Source organism: Octodon degus, unplaced genomic scaffold (assembly GCF_000260255.1).
Source record: "Octodon degus isolate 3935 unplaced genomic scaffold, OctDeg1.0 scaffold00108, whole genome shotgun sequence".
NCBI lineage: Eukaryota > Metazoa > Chordata > Mammalia > Rodentia > Octodontidae > Octodon > Octodon degus.
In genome coordinates, this window is record NW_004524684.1 from 664,998 (window position 1) to 683,859 (window position 18,862).

General features: G+C 45.3%; 1 protein-coding gene across 8 annotated transcripts in view; it reads left to right on the plus strand.

The window, feature by feature from the left end:
* The first annotated feature begins 5,388 nt into the window (after nucleotides 1-5,388).
* Nucleotides 5,389-18,862, plus strand: part of Slc26a5 (solute carrier family 26 member 5) — a 30,745-nt gene continuing 17,271 nt past the window's right edge. For 7 of the 8 annotated variants that reach the window (XR_001117247.1, XR_001117248.1, XR_002822806.1 and 4 more), the window contains exons 1-6: nucleotides 5,389-5,592; nucleotides 6,062-6,201; nucleotides 11,983-12,093; nucleotides 13,578-13,744; nucleotides 14,555-14,719; nucleotides 17,347-17,499. Coding sequence is in view for 5 of the 8 variants with exons in the window: in XM_004639242.1 (XP_004639299.1) it covers nucleotides 5,441-5,592; nucleotides 6,062-6,201; nucleotides 11,983-12,093; nucleotides 13,578-13,744; nucleotides 14,555-14,719; nucleotides 17,347-17,499 (888 nt within the window). In the remaining 3 variants the exon portion in view is untranslated. The remainder of the gene's footprint in view (nucleotides 5,593-6,061; nucleotides 6,202-11,982; nucleotides 12,094-13,577; nucleotides 13,745-14,554; nucleotides 14,720-17,346; nucleotides 17,500-18,862) is intronic. The other variant, XM_012516492.1, reaches the window with a different exon arrangement.

Consider the following 18,862-nt stretch of genomic DNA (forward strand, 5'->3'; position numbering starts at 1 on the left):
AAAGAAATAAAATAACTAAATCAGAATCTGCAGAGAGCCAGGAAATCTTTCCAGGACAGAAAGTTAAGGCATGGTGGACCATGTAGGGACACTGGAGCTGTTCACCACCTTCCATACAGAACCTGGTCCTCATGCCCAAGATTCTTGGAATGTCTTCCACAAAACCATTGTTGAAGCTTAAAACTTTACTGCCATTTTGGTATAACTTTTACTTATAAATATCTCCACCTTTGAAATGAGTCCCCTACCCACTAGTGCATCTAGAGGTGCCCCCTGCAAAGTGGGTTTGCTTCGTTAGTGCTTTTGCTTGAGAACCTGGCAGAAGGCTTGTCCCTTTGGGCCACACTAAAATGAACCTTTCTCCTGTAGGCCAGGCTTTGCGTCGTTTTACCACTTAGTGATTCACAGTTTCAATCAGCACATGGATCGCTCATTACTGGTCATGTGAATTTGGTCACTTGAGCGCCTAATGTTGGTGCTTGCCTTCTTTGCCTCTATTTCTTCTCCAGTGGTTACTGACACCCATCAAGGATTCAATCATTGGATCATTGTTGTGGAGACTAATGAGTGCCTGGAAGGATACCTCCTTGTACGAAATCAGAGTATTTCATTATAGCATCCTCTTCTCCTTCCTTTCCTAGTTAGGACAGCCCTGAGCTACCAAACAGACCCCTCAAGGAGGATATAGATTATACACAGCATTCTGTAACCTCAAAAATAAGAGTGCTGTGGATGGCCAGAGTTAGCAAAGGAAAATACAAGCTGAAATGATACATTTAGGTATATATGCGGAATAGTTTGGATAATTGTTCTGCCGATTTCTGCTGGTCTTTTGAAAATTAATGCTTAAATTTTTTTCCTGTTATTCTTTTATTATTTTGGATTTCTTACCACTTTTTTGTTTTTTTTTTCTTTAAACCAATCTTGCACATTTATATCTGATAACCTGAGCAGCTAACCTGAAGATAGCATCATGCAATACGGCAACCACTCCTGAATTTCTATTACTTTGTTTAGTGAAATTTTGTATCACTTCTAATGCTATTTTTTTCCTGTCAACATTTTGTATTCTTAAATTTTTTAAAAAAATAAAAAATAGAAAATTATCCAGTTACAGTTGATCTAAAGGAAAAACGTGAATACAAGAGCCATATTTGGGACACACCTACACTTGTTAACATGTGTTTACACACCTGGCACGTACATTTACCTGAGCCTGTGTACTTCCCCTGACGACTCTGCAGAGAAATCTCTAAACTAATGCTTCCCTCAGTTCGTCTAATGATTAGTGACCTAAGTGTCCTGGAGATTGGCTCTCGATTTAGCCTCTCCGAGAAATGGCTGGGACAGCTGGGTTTGCCTGAGGAGCCTAGGCTGAAGGGTTATCTTTGCAGTTTGTTGTTCAGTTTTTCAGGAGCACACATGAGGAAAGATGGTGGCGCAGCTCACGCACGTCACACAAGGACTTACCACATTCAGGTGTTTCCTTCTTGCTGGTCCGCTTGGCACGCGGGATTGCGGAGGTGTGGGTGTTTGTTTTGCTGTCTGCTAAGTCAGTGCCTTGCACCCTGGCTGCACTGTGGAATCACCTGCGAGCTTCTAAACTCCCAGTCCCTGCCTGCTTCCCAGACCAATCAAACCAGGACCCCCTGTGGGAGAGGCAGACAGCGGCGGTGCTCAGAGCTGCCCAGACCCGACATCCCAGATGAGACAGCAAACTCCGAGAAGCCAGCTCAGCGCTGAAGCAGCTCCTGACACCTGAAATTCCTCTGCGCACTGACGCCATGAACTTTTCCTGACCATGTTTCTTTAGACTGCACTTTGTTGCTGGGCTATGTTACAAGGTTATAGTGCACCATCCATTATGAAGATTGCTATAAAAATACTCTCATCTAGCTTTAGCTGTGTCGCTGATTCAGTATGAATTACCTAAGAGCCCATACTTCACTTTTGCTTTTAAATGTTTCTTTGTAATAATTGTTACAAACCAAGAAAAAGAAAACAATCCTGTGGCAAAATGGATAAAGACAGGGATCCATTTTTTGCTTTAAAAAAAAAACCCAAATGATAACAATGCTTAGACTCATTTGTAATAGTAAATGTGAAAAGTGAAAAGAAAAATGTGCATTTTAATACTAATTAAAAGTAAACAAAATTATGGTTTTCACTCTCCAGATGGTAAAAATGTAAAGTTCAAGACATGGGATGCAACAGAAACTTTTTCATATATAGTTTTTGGAGATTTTGTTTTGTTTTGTTTCGGGTTTCCGTTTGCTTGTTTGAGACGGGCTCTTGCTATGTACCTCAGGCTGGCCTTAAACTCATGGCGATCCTCCTGCCTCAGTCTCCTGAATGCCAGGATTACAGGTTTGGGCCACCACACCCAGGTAAATCATTTTGTGTATAAGACTATACAAAAGTTGTAAATATATGAGAAGAATTAAGATAATGATAAGCAACCAGCTCAGCCTAAGGGTCACTTCAAGAAAGGTGGAGCAGAGAGGAACACAAACGCTGCCTTTCCAGGCTCCATACACAGGCGAACTGTGATTACACAGGTGTTCACACTGTTATTACTGTTTTGTACGCTTCCATATGTTCTACTACACACACATATATGACTCTGATATCGCATCATTAATAATTAATTCTGCAATGTCAAAACTAGGCCACTAAAAATGGAAAAAAAGTTTCTTTGTGATTGTATTATTTTTTCCCTGTCTACTTCTCCATCTCTGGTTGTAAGCCAGCCCCAGCGTGAGCTGCCCTTAGACCCGCGGGAGGATGCTTTAGAAGGCAGACCCTGGGCCCTCACCCTGCACACTTGCTCCGCCTGGTCAGGGTGGCCCCAGTCACCTGTGTTTTTCTAAAGTACCTGACATGATGCTCGGTCCAGCCAGAGCTGAAGGTCAATACTGTAAATACCTGATCATCTGACTATTCCCGGGGACTTTTAAAGCACACAGATAATTGTTCTGGTGAATTAAAGAAGAGGAATTTAAAGATGCTGGAGGGGTGAGAAGGTATCAGGCGGCCTCCAGATTCATGCGTTTTAAAGAAGAAATGCTGATGGCCGAGGACTGCTAACGGTAAAGATAAGGACACCTGATGTTTTAAGTGGCTGTCTCGGCTACATTTTAATTCTGTGTAATGGCTCCTAAAAAGCTCGTAGAAAGCCACCTGAGAGGCGGCCAGCCAGCACTGCTCACCTAAAGCAAAAGACGCCCAATCTGTGTTAGAGTCTACTGCAAAGCCCCCTCCCGCCACCCAATTAGCACGCCTGTCTCTGTGTGTCTGTGCTCTGTGAAGCGCCACCAACTGGCGCAGCTCCGAACAGCAGAAATTTATTCTACAGGGTGCCAAGGGAGTCCAAGGTCAAGGTGCCAGCAGGTGAGAGCCCAGTCTCCGTCTCCAAGATAGACACAATACGTCCTCTCTCAGAGGGGACAGAAGGACAGGAGTGAGCAGAGTCCTTAGGATACAGTCACTCCTGAGGCCACACATCTCCATTCGGTCACACAGGACCTCAGCTGGGACAGGAATTAGAGGCGACAACCCTGGATCCACTGGATTATCGCACCATTCTTGCCTTGGTCCCACAGCTACTAGCATTCCATTGAACCCTAGGCTCTTGAAAATTCAACCTCCTCGGATATGAGCATGTGCTTTGCGTTGCATTTTGTGGTCAGTCACACAAACGCTGAGTTCGTTGGACTATAATTCAGCTTGGTGGAAACCTGACTTTTCACCATAACAGAAGTGAGTTGACCAACTCTAGTAACCCATGGTCCTGAAGCCACCTTCAGGCATATAGCTAGGTGTTCATGTTAAATGCAAATCTTCTGTATTACCCTCCTTGAGTTGGAGAGCTGGGTTTAGTCACGTACTGGCTTTTTTATTATGAGGTACCTAGTTTAAACATAAAGACAAGTTCGAGGAATCACGTAATAAACACCAGCTTTCTTACCACACAGCCTGTCTTAGTTAGCAGTATTTGTCCCTATTCATTTTTGCCATCACTAGCTAGCAGATGCGGTTAGTTCCGGCTGGCTATCATTTCCTCATCTTTCTCCTTTTCTCCAGAGGTAATCCCATCCTGACCGTAGTGTTTGTCACTGACACAAATGTTTTTGTGCTTTCACTCTGTATATGTGTGTCTAAATAACAATGTGCCTGTAATAACATAGGCTCTGTTACTTCATAAGTTTTTAACTTTGTAGCCCAGGCTGGTCTCCAGCTTGTACTGATCCTCTTGCCTCAGCCGCTGGGGTGCTGTGATTACAGCCATGCACCTCCACGCCCAGCTTAACTTGGTTTAAATAATTATATCCATCTATGTCTTTGTGTATGTGCATGTGTGTGTGTGTATGTGTGTGTGTGTATGTCTTTTTGAGACAGGGTTTCACTATGCAGTTAAGGCTGGCCTTGAACTCACTTTATATCCCAGTCTGGCCTCAAACTCACAGCAATCCTCCTGCTTCAGCCTCCTAAATATGCCACCATGCCCAGGCTATACCTTATACTTCCACTGAAAATTAAGTTTTCAAGATTTATTGATGACACATTTAGACCTTTTTCTTCTAACTACTACAAAATACTCAATTTACGAGTATTCTCAATTTATGAGTATACCCAAAATGTAGTTTTTGTGGCATAGAGGTAAACATTTGAGTTTTTTCAAATTGTTTACTATTATAAATCTACTATGACTATTCATGTACATAACTCCATGTGCACAAATATGTCAGCATCTCATTCCTTAGTTATTTCTTTTCACATAATTGGTGGTATTCACTAGGAAATAAGGGAGAAAATATAACCATAGTAATAGTCTAACACTTGACAACATAATCAACTTTAAAACAACATTAGAATATTACACAGAGATGCTTTGAATTTGTGACCTTTTACAAAAGTCACTGGGGACTTCCTTCACAGAGGCATGAGTCTCAGTTCTGAACCACAGAATAGTGTAAGGAAGTGGAACTGGAAGGAGGTTAACATACCTTCCAGAAACTCAGGCTCAATTTAAGCACCAATTTTACCCTCTTTCTGTTTGCCTGACATACAGCTGCTCAGAGTTGGCCTGGTTTACAGTTCTACTCACATAAAGCTGAAGGCAACTGACTGCATTATTTAACCATCAGCCTTAATATGGGTTCTTGTTGAAAGTATGTGCATTATCCACTTAGTGCTCTGGGAGGGAATAAATCACACATATGTTTTTTATTGACTCTGATTTTTTTCTATTTGTTAGTGCCTACTATAAAAGAACAGTGGGAGGTCCAGGAAGTCCTTAGAGCTCAGAGTACCAGGAGGAAGAAAGGCTTAGGAACCCTCGCAATGGGATTTGGACATCTAAAGTGAGTTTTGATCCTCTCCCATAGCGACACTCAGGAAATGCTTGTCTCCTGCTGTTGGTGAATAATTTTGGAGTACTATGGATCATGCTGAAGAAAATGAAATCCTTGCAACAACTCAGAGGTACTACGTGGAAAGGCCAATTTTCAGCCATCCTGTCCTGCAGGAACGACTCCATGAGAAGGAAAAAGTTTCGGATTCCATCGGGGATAAGCTGAAACAGGCATTCACGTATGTTGCGCTCTAAGCTTTTCCCTTTATTGTATCATTCTGGGAGGACAGAAGCCAGGTCAAATGTGTAACGAAAACCTGTTGGGTGGAGTGGTGGAAACAGGTGGTGTTGCTCTTGGTCTGCAGAGCTGTCTCCAGTGACTGTCAGTTGTTCGACTGGACGCAGCTTCCCTATCTAGCCCACTATTGAGTTCCTACTATGCCTCATGTCCCTGTAAAAGTTTCCATAAACTGCCCACTCTCTAATTCTCCACTCACCTCTGAGACGTCCACTTCTTCCCTCTGGCTCTCAAGCGTGTTCCAGCCACTCTGTCTCCGCCTGACTCTGCCTCCTTCTGCACCTGCCAACATCTTGAATCACCAGTCCAAAGCTTTCCCTCTTCCTTGTGGATGTGGGGAAGGGAGGATGCCTCGTGAATGCTACAGAGATGGTCCTCATTTATAACTCTGTCTCTCTCTGTCTTACCAGGTGTACTCCTAAAAAAATAAGAAATATTATTTATATGTTCCTGCCCATAACAAAGTGGTTGCCAGCGTATAAATTCAAGGAGTATGTGTTGGGTGACTTGGTTTCAGGCATAAGCACTGGAGTCCTCCAGCTTCCACAAGGTTAGTAAGAAGACGGAGGGCTGGCTGGTGGGCTGGCTTCCTTCCTTCTGTTTTTTCCTTTCTTTCCTTCCTTTGATTCCTTTCTTTTCTTTACTGGCCTCTTCTCAAAAATTACTTGACATTTTTATCATGCCAACAAATTAGCAGCTTTTATCATATCAGTGCAGTAACCTTTGCCTTTCTAAAGGAGTTCAGAAACCTCGCCCTTAAACTCTGTGGGGACATGAACAGTAGAAAACAGGGGTGCTATTCTACAGATCTGTGCACCCCTTTGGCATTATAGTATCTTACCGCTTGCTAAGTCTGTCACTCAGTCAACATTTTGATATGGTTTTCATTAAAGTTCTTGCTTCTAAGTTTAGGTTCAGGTTCTAATTACGAAGGACCATGGAACACTAAATTCCTTTGCAGCTCTGTGATTTTACATATGATATGACCTTAGGAAAATATTCATCTGTTCTTCTGAACAATATGTATATTTCAAGCAGCCTGCTGTATCCACAGGAGCTACCCACTCAACTGGAAGTGCTATGAAGCAACTAAAAGGCATTGATAAATTTATAATTATAAATGCCTTAAGGAGAAGATAAGATACTGTGGAATGATAATTGGGGGCCTAACATAGGTAGAGAAGCCACCGAAAGTTCTTTGAAGACGTGAGGCTTGAACTACATCCTAGGCAGAAGGCGTAGTGTGTGGGAAGGCGCTGGGTAGGAGGGCTGAGTGGGGTTGGCCAGCTGGCCGAGAGGAGGGGAGGGAGCGGTCGGTGGTCAGGAGGCCTTCAGAGCCTTCTCAGGCCACTTCCAGATTTCACTCCACACGCAGAGAAAGCTGTCAATGCACTTTTCATACGGATTTTCGAAGTAGGAGGTCAATAAGTGAGAACCAGACCTGGCTGGTGGAAGAGCCACCAGAGTGGAGGTGGGGACCTGTTAGAGCCTGGTCTGCCAGGGCCTCAGTGCAGGCAAAGCTGATAATGCCTCAAGCAGCTCTAGGTCAGTTGGCCAGAACTCTATTTCCTTCTAGCCAGTTTCCCAAAATTTACTTTGTAAGGAAAAGATTTCCGCTAATGATCAGTTAACTGAATTTTTAATTTTCGAAGTGACAGATTAGCTACAGCTAGTCAATCTCTTAAGTAGAATCTTAAACCAGGTTTGGGATAGTTTTCCACAACCATTTTGCCACCATCACCCCAAAACAATCAAACAAAAAGGGGCAAAGGCAAGACAGGTGAGGAGCAGACAAGGGCTCACATCTGCAGTGGAACAGAAGCTAAACTGACGTGCAGCCCAGTGGGATGAGCGCCATCAGAAGCCATGAAGGCATCCACTCAAGGAAGCCTCCGGCTCGCAGTCACCCCTGAGCTTCTCACGCATTGATTTTCTTTCATCCTTACAGGGTGGTGGCTGTGAAACTGGAAAGATATGTGGTCTAGCTTGTAGGTAAGACAGGAGACCAGATGTTGTGCAGAGCAAAGACAAGGGGTGTGTCAAGGATGGCTAACACCCTGGGCCATCGAACTGGATGCTGTCATTGTGCAGAAGAGGAATGGTCCAGAATGACACATGGGTGTCGCCAAGGGATAGAGGTGCCAGCTGCCCAACAAGTAAAGCAGGCAGGAAAGTATGGAAGGGTAAATTTGAACATGTTAAGTTTAAGATACAGACAATTAGGTCATATATATATATATATATATATATATATATATGTATCAGGCCAAAAGACAGGTGTGGCCTAGGGATATCAACTTGGGCATCACTGACACATTCATAGCATTTAAATATGGCCATAGTTAAGGACAGCCAGGAAGAGAATGTCAAGAGAACGTAGCCAAGATCAAGCTCTGTGAAACATTAGAAGTCAAATAGAGCCAGTTGTGGTGGTACACATCTGTAATCCCAGGACTTGGGAGGCTGAAGCAGGAGGATTGCTGTGAGTTAGTGTGAAGCCAGCCTGGACTATATAATGAAATCGTATCTCAGAGAAAAAGGGAAAAAAAGGAATGAAGGAAGGAAGGAAGAAGAAAGAAAGAAAGAAAGAAAGAAAGAAAGAAAGAAAGAAAGAAAGAAAGAAAGAAAGAGAAATCAAGCAAGCAAGCAAGAAGCATTCCCCTGGCAAGCACAAGGGCCTGAGTTCAATCCCAGTTCTGCAAAAAGTAAAAGAGAGAAGAAGAAGAAGAAGAAGAAGAAGAAGAAGAAGAAGAAGAAGAAGAAGAAGAAGAAGAAGAAGAAGAAGAAGAAGAAGAAGAAGAACAAGAAGAAGAACAAGAAGAAGAACAAGAACAAGAAGAACAAGAAGAAGAACAAGAAGAAGAACAAGAAGAAGAACAAGAAGAAGAACAAGAAGAACAAGAAGAAGAACAAGAAGAAGAACAAGATGAAGAAGGAGGGGGGAGGAGAGAGGAGGGGAAGGAGAGTGGAAGGGGAAGAGAGGGGGAAAATGGTCAAAGAGATAAGGCAAAACCAGCAGAAGAAACCAATAAGAAGTATCTGAAAAGGTGAAGGAAAGCCAAAAGGATGTGGTATTAATGAAAGGGAGAAAATACTGTAAAGCATAGAGTAATCCACTAGGTCAGATATAGCTGAGAGGCGTAGAGCACCCCATAAATTTATATCAAAAAACTATTATTCTGCACCTTTTTACTCAATAAAGGTAGACAAATATAAAAATATGTAGCAGACACTGAAAGTAAATTTATTGTGATTGATGAATAATTTAAATTTAAGAAAAGATTTTTCTTGTTCAGAATGACAGAGTAGATACATGGGTTTATCTCTATTCAATTTTAAATCTGTCCACTAACAAAGACAAAGAGAGTTCGAGAAGAGACATATGGAGACCAAGCGAAGGACAAATGAGAATCCCGGAATGGAGGAAACTGAAATTTAGGGATCTGCTCTGCAGTACCCTGGGACTCCCAGGCTCCAAATACGGTCAAGTCTGGGAGCCAGAAAGGGCTACGAGTGAGGGAACTGGTTGAGTGTCTCTTTACTATGAAGTGTCACAAGGATATGCAGGTGCCTGCCCTGTACGGTGCTGGGGGTGACAGAGTGGAGAAGCCAAGAGATGTCGGGAGGATTAAATAAAAATCTGCCCTTAACCCTGCAGCCTTGGCAGCATTTCTTATTATTTGAGTTCTTAATGATACCGAGTATTTGAGGGTTAGATGGAATCTCCTTGCTTTCGCTAGTCTGGATCTCTTCTGGTTCCATGTGAATTTTAGGATTGTTTCTCTGGTTCTGCAAAGAATGCTGTTTGAGATTTCATTAAACTTTATTTGAGATTCCATTAAATCTGTGCATCCGTTTTGGAACTATGGCCATTTTGACAAGATTCGTTCTGCTGATCCAGGAACAAGGGATCGCTTTGCATTCCCTGATGTCTTCTTCCTGCTCCTTTTTCAGAGTGCTGTGTGTAGTTTTCATCATACAAGTCTTTTCACTTCTTTGATAATTTCTCAGCATTTAATTTTTCTTGGTGTTATTGTAAAATCAGCATCTTTTTCCTAACTTTTTTTGCAGCGAGTTCATTATTGGTGTACAGGAACACTATCGGTTTTTGTGTGTTGGTTTTGTAGCCAAATGCTGAATTGATTATTAATTCTAAGAGTTTGGTGATGGCTTTGGGGGGTCTTCTATATCATCCACAAAGAACAATACTTTGACTTTTGCTTTTCTTATACACATCCCTTTTGTTACCCTCTCTTGCCTGATCGCTCGGCCTAATGTCTCAAGCGCTGTGCTGAGCAGCAGTGGGGAGAGAGGGCATCCTTCCCTTGATCCTGACGTTGGAGGGAGAGCTTTCAGTTTTTCCCTCCTTCGTATGACGTTAGCAGTTAGTTTGTCATAAATGGCTTTGCTGGATGGAGATAAAGTTCTTCTACATCTATTTGCTTCAGTGTTTTCATCATGAATGAATATTGGAATTTATCAAAGGCTTTTTCTGCATCTATTGAGATGATCATGTAATTTTCTTGTCCTTGCTCCTATTCGTGTGACATAAAAATAGAAACAAAAACAAAATTTTTCTCACCATGCGATGGATGCTGTTTACTGTGGGGTCTTTCCTGTGTATGTTTCAATAGCCTGCAGTATCATGACCTCTGACCACTCAGTGGCAGGAGCACTTACACTATGAAAGTGGCCCCAGAGTTTGCCATATGTGGGGGAGAGGTGCGTCACCGCTCTGTCAAGGATGCTGAATTTTAAAAACAGAGATGAATAGAGGAACTCGTTCTGGAGTTGCAGGTGATGCTGGCTAGTTACTCAGGGGGAACCTGGAGAGACAGGAGATAGCAGAGGGCTGGGGACCCAGAGAAGGATTGGGGTGCTGTTGGGCCTCTGCCTCTCTCCGTGTGCTTCTTCACAATGGGCTTCTCAAAGCATTTGCAGCGTCCCCTGGAGATTGTACCTAATTCTCACAAGAAAAAAAAAAAAAAAAGTCCCATTGCTCAAAAACAGGTCTCTTTCTTAAAACCCTGAGTTTATCAAAGGCTTTTTCTGCGTCTGTTGAAATGACCATGTGAGTTTTTGGTTCTTTTATTTATGTGATGTAGAAATAGAAGCAAAAACAAAATTTCTCTCACCCTATCTGTTTTTTTAAAAAACCTGCCCATAGCAATTTCTAGCCACTTCACTCATAGCTATCGAACCTCAGAAGCAGCCAGGATGTCTTTTCGCCAGTAGATTAACTGTGCTACATCCACACGGTGGAACAGGATTCACCCCAAAAGGAAACGCGCCCTCATACCATGGAAAGACGTGGCACAGCTGAAGTGCTCCCCTCTGAGCCAAAGAGGCCACGCGAACTAGCCACGTACTGCAAGGCCCCAGCATGTGACATTCTGGGAAAGCCAGAGCTGGAGGGAGAGAAAGGGTCAGCGGTTGCTAGGGATTTAAGACTAAGGAAGTGAGTAGCTGGAGAGCAGGGTTGTTTGGGGCCATGCAGCTACTCTGTCATTCTGTCAAGGCGGATTCGGGTCTTCAAGTATTTGTGGAGACGTTTATCGTGAAGAGCAAGCCCTGATGCGAACTCTGGGTGGAGGGTCGTCACTGTACCGAATGCAACGCTCTGGCGCGTGCAGGTAAAGGAAGTCCCTGCACCTTCTTCCACTCAGTGTGCTGAGAGCCTCAAGTCGTTCTCCTGACAGTCCACAGATTCAGTCTGGTGTGAGCTGGCGGGGACAGCAGAGCGGAGTCCTCGGAGGCGTGGCCTGCACTTCGCAAGCTTGTTGGGCAAAATGCCAAGCTTGCCCTTTGGAAATCTGGGCACCCGGGAAGGTGTCTGGCCTGCGTGCGCCTGTGAAAGGCGGAGCCGGTGCCTGATGGAGACCGCGCCTGCTGACACGGGCCGGAGCCAGGCTCCGAGGGGCAGGAGCCGGCGTCACACCGCTGGAGTGGACGGTGGGGCTCCTCGCGGCAAGGGAGTCTGCAGGACCCCACAGAACACACCGTTAGAACGAGAGCGCTTGGGCATCAGCACCAGACTACATCTGCGCCCGCAGAGGAAAACCTTACCGCTGAGGAAAACCTGCTTTTGTCTACTTTTTTAAAACTAAAGCAGCGACAAGCCCATACCCTGCACAGGGGAGATGAACAGAGAAGACCACGCCAGCCCAAGCTCTGCAGACACAAGGTCCCACGGGGGACCAGGGTGAAGGCGGGCAGGGGGGTACTTCGGGTCCATGATGAGGGTGGGCTTCCCCCGAGGCGCCAGAGAGAAGCCCCAGGGCGCCCGCGCCGCCTCTCCTGTCCACTCCTGACTCTCCTTTTAACCCCACAGGCTTGGCCTTCGCGATGCTGGCCGCGGTGCCGCCGGTGTTCGGCCTGTACTCCTCGTTCTACCCCGTGATCATGTACTGTTTCCTTGGAACCTCCAGACACATATCCATAGGTAAACGCTTACTCTGGAACTTGATATTCTAGTCTCTGTCCTGTTCGCATCCCGAGCCCCACCTTGTGCCAGAGAAATACTGGGGTTGTTATTAGAACATCTGATTAAGCACGGGGGAGATAGCTCAGTGGCATAAGCGACTGCCCGACAAGCGCAAGGTCCTGAGTTTGATCCCTGGCACCATACACACACACACACACACACACACACACACACACACACACACACCAGAAGAACATCTGATTAACAACTTTTGTTACACACAATGGGTGCTTTAGTTAAGTGTGGTGGCATCCTGTAACCCTAGTTCTTGTGAGGCTGAGGCAGGAAGATCATCACAAGTTCAAGCCCAGCCTGGTCTACCTAGAAAGACTTTGTCTTAAAAACAAGGGGCCAGGGACATAGCTCAGTAGAATAAGCACTTGCCTGGCAAGTGCAAGGGCCTGAGTTCAATCCCCAGTTCCACACACACAAAAAAAAGATATTTAGCAATACACTCCTCCCAAGACTTCTAGAGTGAACAGCTTTCTTATATTCTTAGGATAATTTTTAAAAAGACAATTTTCTTATATAAAATAGCAATTGTTAACATCTGTGAAATGAATTCAGTTCCTAATAAAATTACTCCTGTCTGACTTTTTTCTTTGGGTTCCTATGACTGTGTGTGTATATAATTTTCATCATATTTTAGTGTCTGAATTGTATATATTTTCTCTTTAGCTATTTCAAATCAGATACATATGCATTTTATAACAGTATCTCATAAAGCCACTCTCTAAAAACACAGTGTTTCAAATTGCTATTGCTGGGTAACAAATGGCCCTCAATTTAGCACCTTATATTATGGATCAGTCAAATTTTTTAATTAAAAATATATAGAAAATATGACATTATCTCTCTCCATTCCTGTGGGCCCAGATTTGGGAAGGGCTGCCCTGGGCAATTTCTTCTTCTCCCTTCTTCCTCTCTTTACCTCTCTCCCTCTGTCTGTCCATGTAGTCCCAGGAATTCCCCCTACACCCCTTTGGAGCTTTCACAAGCGTAGCGGCCCAGGCTCCAGCATAAGGTTTATAGCTCTCGGGTAGATACTGCCCCGCCTTTTACGACTGCCCCCCAGAAGTCACACAGTGCCACTGCTGCTGCGTCCTTTTGATTACTAACATGACTCAAGCCCACCTAGATTAAAGAGAGAGGCACTGCACTCTCCTCTTGAGGAAATGTCCAGGTTCTGGGGATGGAGGGCTGCGGCAGCCATGTCTGCAGACTGCAGTCTGCACCTCCAGAGACGGGACCCTGGGAGGGTGGTGCAGTCGCCTTGCAGGGTAGCCTTGCACCTCGCCTGTGTCTCTCAGCGCACTGGCAGCATCCCCGTCAGACTACATCGGAAATGGGCCCTCAGCAAGCATGCGTTGTGCCCACCTCGTCAGCTACACTGGGTAGTTTCTTGAGCCCTACATGAGATCGTCCGTGCTTCCCCATTTCAGGTCCTTTTGCTGTCATTAGCTTGATGATTGGTGGTGTGGCTGTTCGATTAGTACCAGATGACATAGTGATTCCAGGAGGAGTAAACGCAACCAATGGCACGGAAGCCAGGGACGCCTTGAGGGTGAAGGTCGCCATGTCTGTGACCTTGCTCTCAGGAATCATTCAGGTAAGACAAGGGTAGGGAGCTGGGCCCATCCGTTTGCCTGTAAAATATCTACGGAGCACTCCCAGCTGGTCTTTTTTTTTTTTTTTTTTTTTTTTTTTGGTGGAACTGGGGATTGAACTCAGGCCCTTATGCTCACCAGAGAAGCACTTATTCCACTGAGCCATCTCCCCAGCCCCCTCCCGGCTGGTCTTAACACAGGGTGGGCAGCCAGCCAACCAAAGTCCAGAGCTGAGCTGGGCATGGTGGCTCGTGCCTCTAATCCAGCACTCAGGAGGCTGAGCCAGGAGAATCCCCGTGAGTTCAAGGACGCCCTGGGCTACATGGTGAGTTCAAAGCCTGGGCTAGAGTTTCACTCTATCGCAAAAAGCAAAATCTCCAGAGCTGGGGTTCAGGCGCACCAGCCCAACTCCGTGCCTGATCTGCAACAAGGAAGGGCTCACATGCTTTGGTTCAGCACTTTGCAATCCCCAAAGCAAGTCAGGTCTGCAATGGCAGGATTGGTTAGTACTGGTGAGTGCTGGAGGAGGACGTCCCCTATCTGCTTGGCTGGAGTGGCCAGTGATTGGGCACCACTGTATGCAGGACCACACGTGCCTCAGGCTGTGGGACTCAAGGCTGAGTGTCCCTGTGCTCTGTGGCACCACCCGACTGCCACTGATTTCTCCATATTCAGAGACCAATTTCTTAGTGACAGGTCCACGTCTGTAGTGTTAGAAAGGGGCCCAGAAAGAACTTTGATGTGTTTTCTGTCAGTTGCAACTTCCTAATCTCTTGTGTGATCTGTTTGTTTCTTTGCCGTTGAAACAACAGTTTTGCCTAGGTGTGTGCAGGTTCGGCTTCGTGGCCATCTACCTCACCGAGCCCCTGGTCCGCGGCTTCACCACCGCTGCCGCCGTGCACGTCTTCACCTCCATGCTCAAGTACCTGTTCGGGGTCAAGACCAAGCGGTACAGCGGGATCTTCTCGGTGGTGTATGTAAGTAGGCGACTCCGGGACCGTGCTTCTGGCTGCTTTCTCTGCCCTTTTCGGTGTCCCATTTTCCTCTTTTTCCAAGAAACTCTATGAAAGGAAAAAAGACTTAGCTACTCCTCAGACTTTCTAGGAAGAGAACCACAAGGAAGCCTAAACTTGGAATCCCATTTTCTGATCTGTGACTCTGCTTTCGCCCGCAGGAGCTTTTCCTGTGGTTTCTATCTGGTGACCCCATCATCTGCCCAGGGATGTGGCTTCCGTTTTGCCTGCCTGAGTTAGTAATTTTTGAGAGTGATATGTTCTTTCACTATGTCTTTAAATTACTTACTAGAATCAAAATCAAACAAACAACCCCCCCAGAAAAATCCTCCATGATTCCATTTTAAGAAAAACATAAATAAGGTGGCACCTGCCTGTAATCCCAGCACCCTGCGAGGCTGAAGTGGGAGAGCTGCTGGCTCAAGCCCAGCCTGCCTGGGCAACATGGCAATTTAATGAGACCCTGTCTCTAAGTTAAAATTGTTCAAATGGCTGGAGAAGTAATTCAGTTCATGGGCTCTGGGTACAATTCCATATTACACCCTACCCCTTCCCAAAAAGTGAAACTAGAAACGATTAGACTAACACAGCTAACCCAGATTAGTATAACAAACTATGCATAGACTCTAATACAAGTCAGAGAAAATGCATTTTCAAACACAGAGAGAACAAGGGTAATAACGGTTCATGTTGCAACTAATGTGCAAACAAGCCCGAATTCTAACAACGCAGGGTTTTTCACACCGTGCAGTAGAAATGGAAGTCCATGAGTGAATGTAGTTTTAAACTCCCGTATGTTGAGGGCAGAAGACGCGTGAGACCCAGGACCATGCCGGGCACTAGGGGGCAGCAACGAGCCAGGCAGATGTGGCCCTACCTCTCCAGCTCGCAGTCGGAGGGAGGGTGATGAATAAACCACCCGTTGCACGAGAATGTAATTAACTGTACATTACCTTAAGTGCTATGAAAAGAAGGCCCACGTACTCTGGGAGAAAAAACGCCACGGAAAGTCACTTTGAGAAAACGACATTGAGTCCTGGATTGATTACAATGGAATCAAGGCCTAAGACCGAACCCTAAACAATGACATTAGTTTCCTGTCGTTGCTGGTGACAGACCTCTGACGCTGAGACTCCTCAAAGGAAAATACAGCACACAAGTCCCACTGAGTGTGCTCTAAGTGTTCACAGGAAAGGACGTACAGCCTGGCTGCGGAGGCTGTGGGCTTTGTGGGGTGGCTGATGAGGACTGGCTGGCCCCCTCAGACACAACCAAGTGGCTTCACACATGCACACACGCACACACTCACATGTACACACTCACCAACACGCACACACACTTACATACATACACATGCACACACTCACACTGTCACACACACTCACATGCACACACTGTCACATGCACACTCACATGCACACACACACATGCACACACACACATATACACAGTCACACACTCACATACACACACTCTCACACACGCACACTCACATGCACACACTCACATTCCCTCCCTCTGGCTCTTTTCCAAATTTCTACTCTGGCCTTCAGAGCCCACCTGACTTTTCATTCATCTGCTGATGATAATTTCTCCTTCGTCTCTGCAGAAAGCTTTTCTCCGTGTTTCCCCTTGGAGTCTTTTGCTGATATTAATCCATAATTCTTTTCTTAATGGTCACCGTTCAGCCTCAGGGCTACTTTTCTGAGTTTTGTAACACTACACCAAGGCACTAGCATATCCGGAACACCCTAAAATGAGTGAATAAGAATTGCTGCTATAAGGCCGGCCAAATAGCTCAGCTGATTAAAGTGCCTGCAAGCAGGCTCAAGGGCAGGGGGTTCAATCGCCTGGTGGAACATGCCTGTAATCCCAGCCCTTGGGAGACTGTAAACAGGCGACTCACTCTGAGTCCAACCTAGTAAAGAGACCCTGAACACCCTGTAGAACCTTCCCTAAAATACAAAAAAAAAAAAAAAAGAAGAAGAAGAATTGCTGCTATAGAGTTGTATGACAAAGTAAAAATGCCTGATGGCCAGGCATGCTGGCACACGCCTGTAATCCCAGCACTCTGCCAGCTGAGGCAAGAGGATTCTGCAAGTTCAAGGCTAGCCTGAACTGCAGAGTGAAAATTTGTTTCAAAATTAAAAAAAAAAAAAAAATGCCTGCTGGACATTATAAAGGAAGATATTTAAACCTGAGAACACTTTTCGGTTGTGCGGTTCTGGGGATGCACACAGTAAACACACACTTACACACTCAACCACTGAGCTCCAGCCCCAGCCCTCTCTCTGTTAAATTTTAAGTCTCAACTCTTTTTATTTTTATTGTGGTAAAATACATATAACAAAAGGTATCACTTTATTTTTTAAGTGCACAGTTCAGTGGTGATAGTACATTCACAGGGCTGGAGAGCCACGGCCACTGGCCAGTTCCAGAGCTTCTTCCACATCACAAACAGAAGCTCCATCCATGAGGCTGCCCCAGGCCTCTGTGCCACCCCGTCTCCCATTCTAGGTATCGCATAGTTGTCGCATCGTGCAGTGCGGGGCTGTTTCTTGATGTAAACTCCAGTGTTCACTGTGTTGCAGAGTACAGTTGCTGTGTTGCAGAATGTTAAAAACCTCAACGTGTGTTCCCTAGGCGTCGGGCTGATGGTTTTTGGTTTGCTGTTGGGTGGCAAGGAGTTTAATGAGAGATTTAAAGAGAAATTGCCAGCGCCCATTCCTTTAGAGTTCTTTGCGGTAAGTCCTCCCCCTGCCCAACTCCTGCAACCCCGTGCTCCTGTTTCTATGAGGGATTTTGGAGTGGATACAAGAGGAATGGGAAGTGACAGGGTCTTTTCTCTCAGTTCTGCCACAAGATCTAACACAAAAAAAAAAGACAGAAAAAGCATGAAAACATAAACATAGATGAGTTGAAATGTAGGTGAAAACCATCCATACAACTTTCCCACGATCTCTGAGTGATAGGATTTTACAGAATTTATTTCCCTCAATTTTTTCATGATGAACAATATTACATTAATAACCTAAGGAAGATAAAAGTTGCTTCATTTGGAGAAGAGTAAAAGACAGATGATCCCAAACTGTCCCGGCTCCCTGGCACTCTGGAGACAAAAGCAATGCCTCACAGTCCGTCTTACTCACTAAGTAGTGAGGTCCAAATGCCTCAGCACATATTTATAGGAACCTGGTAGCTTCCGGGAAGTATACGCACACAAGGTGGAGTTTTTAAAAATGTTATTATTATTTTCTTAAATAACCACAGCTGTTCAGGGCCTTGCGCACCTGCTGGGCACTTGGAATCTGGTCGGGCACCACTGCCCTCGCGTGGCTTTTCCAGTGCACCACGACCACTGAACACGACGCTATGCAAAGAGGTGCGCTGTTGACAGCAGTGTCTCTGCACTGATGACGTTCGAGGAGGGAGCGACCTCCCGACAGAGGTCGGCACAGTGTCCATGCGGTAGCACTGTGTCCCTGAGACCTGTAAAATCCCGAGTCCCCGGAGTGCCCTTTGGCCCTCCTGAGTGCACAGTGTAGGTGCCTCAAAGATAAAGAAATCAAAACTATAATGTGTCGGATCCAAAGTTAGAAAAAAAGCCAGTCCCTCAACTTCTGACTTAAGATCTCTGTGGAGCAAAGAAAGCAGAAGCCACACTGGAGAGTTTGGGAGAGTCTGTTGTTATTCTCTTTAAGAAAAAAAAAACTTTAATCACACAAATATGACTTGCGCTTTGCTTTCCGGTGCGTAATACATGCGCTTGTGTCCACAGAGATACAATAGTTTCACTATTGATCACCACCCAAAACTAGTGCTCTACAAACTTGAGCCGTATTTTGTTGTGAATTTAAATATTCTAGGCACTCTCCGGGGCTGAGATCTGCAAAAAGTGCAATTAAGAGTGACAAACATAACTGCCACCAACAGAAAAGGGTCATTGACCCAAAGGGGCTGGCAACACCTGTGGCCCTGGTCGCTGGGCTGTGGTTTCTGACAGTCAGGTTAGCTTGTGATCACTCTCCTGCTGGGCCCCAGCGAGGGACGGGTCCTTTCCTTTGCCACCTCTAAGTCCCCCCTCCAGGAGCACCATGAGCAGAGTCA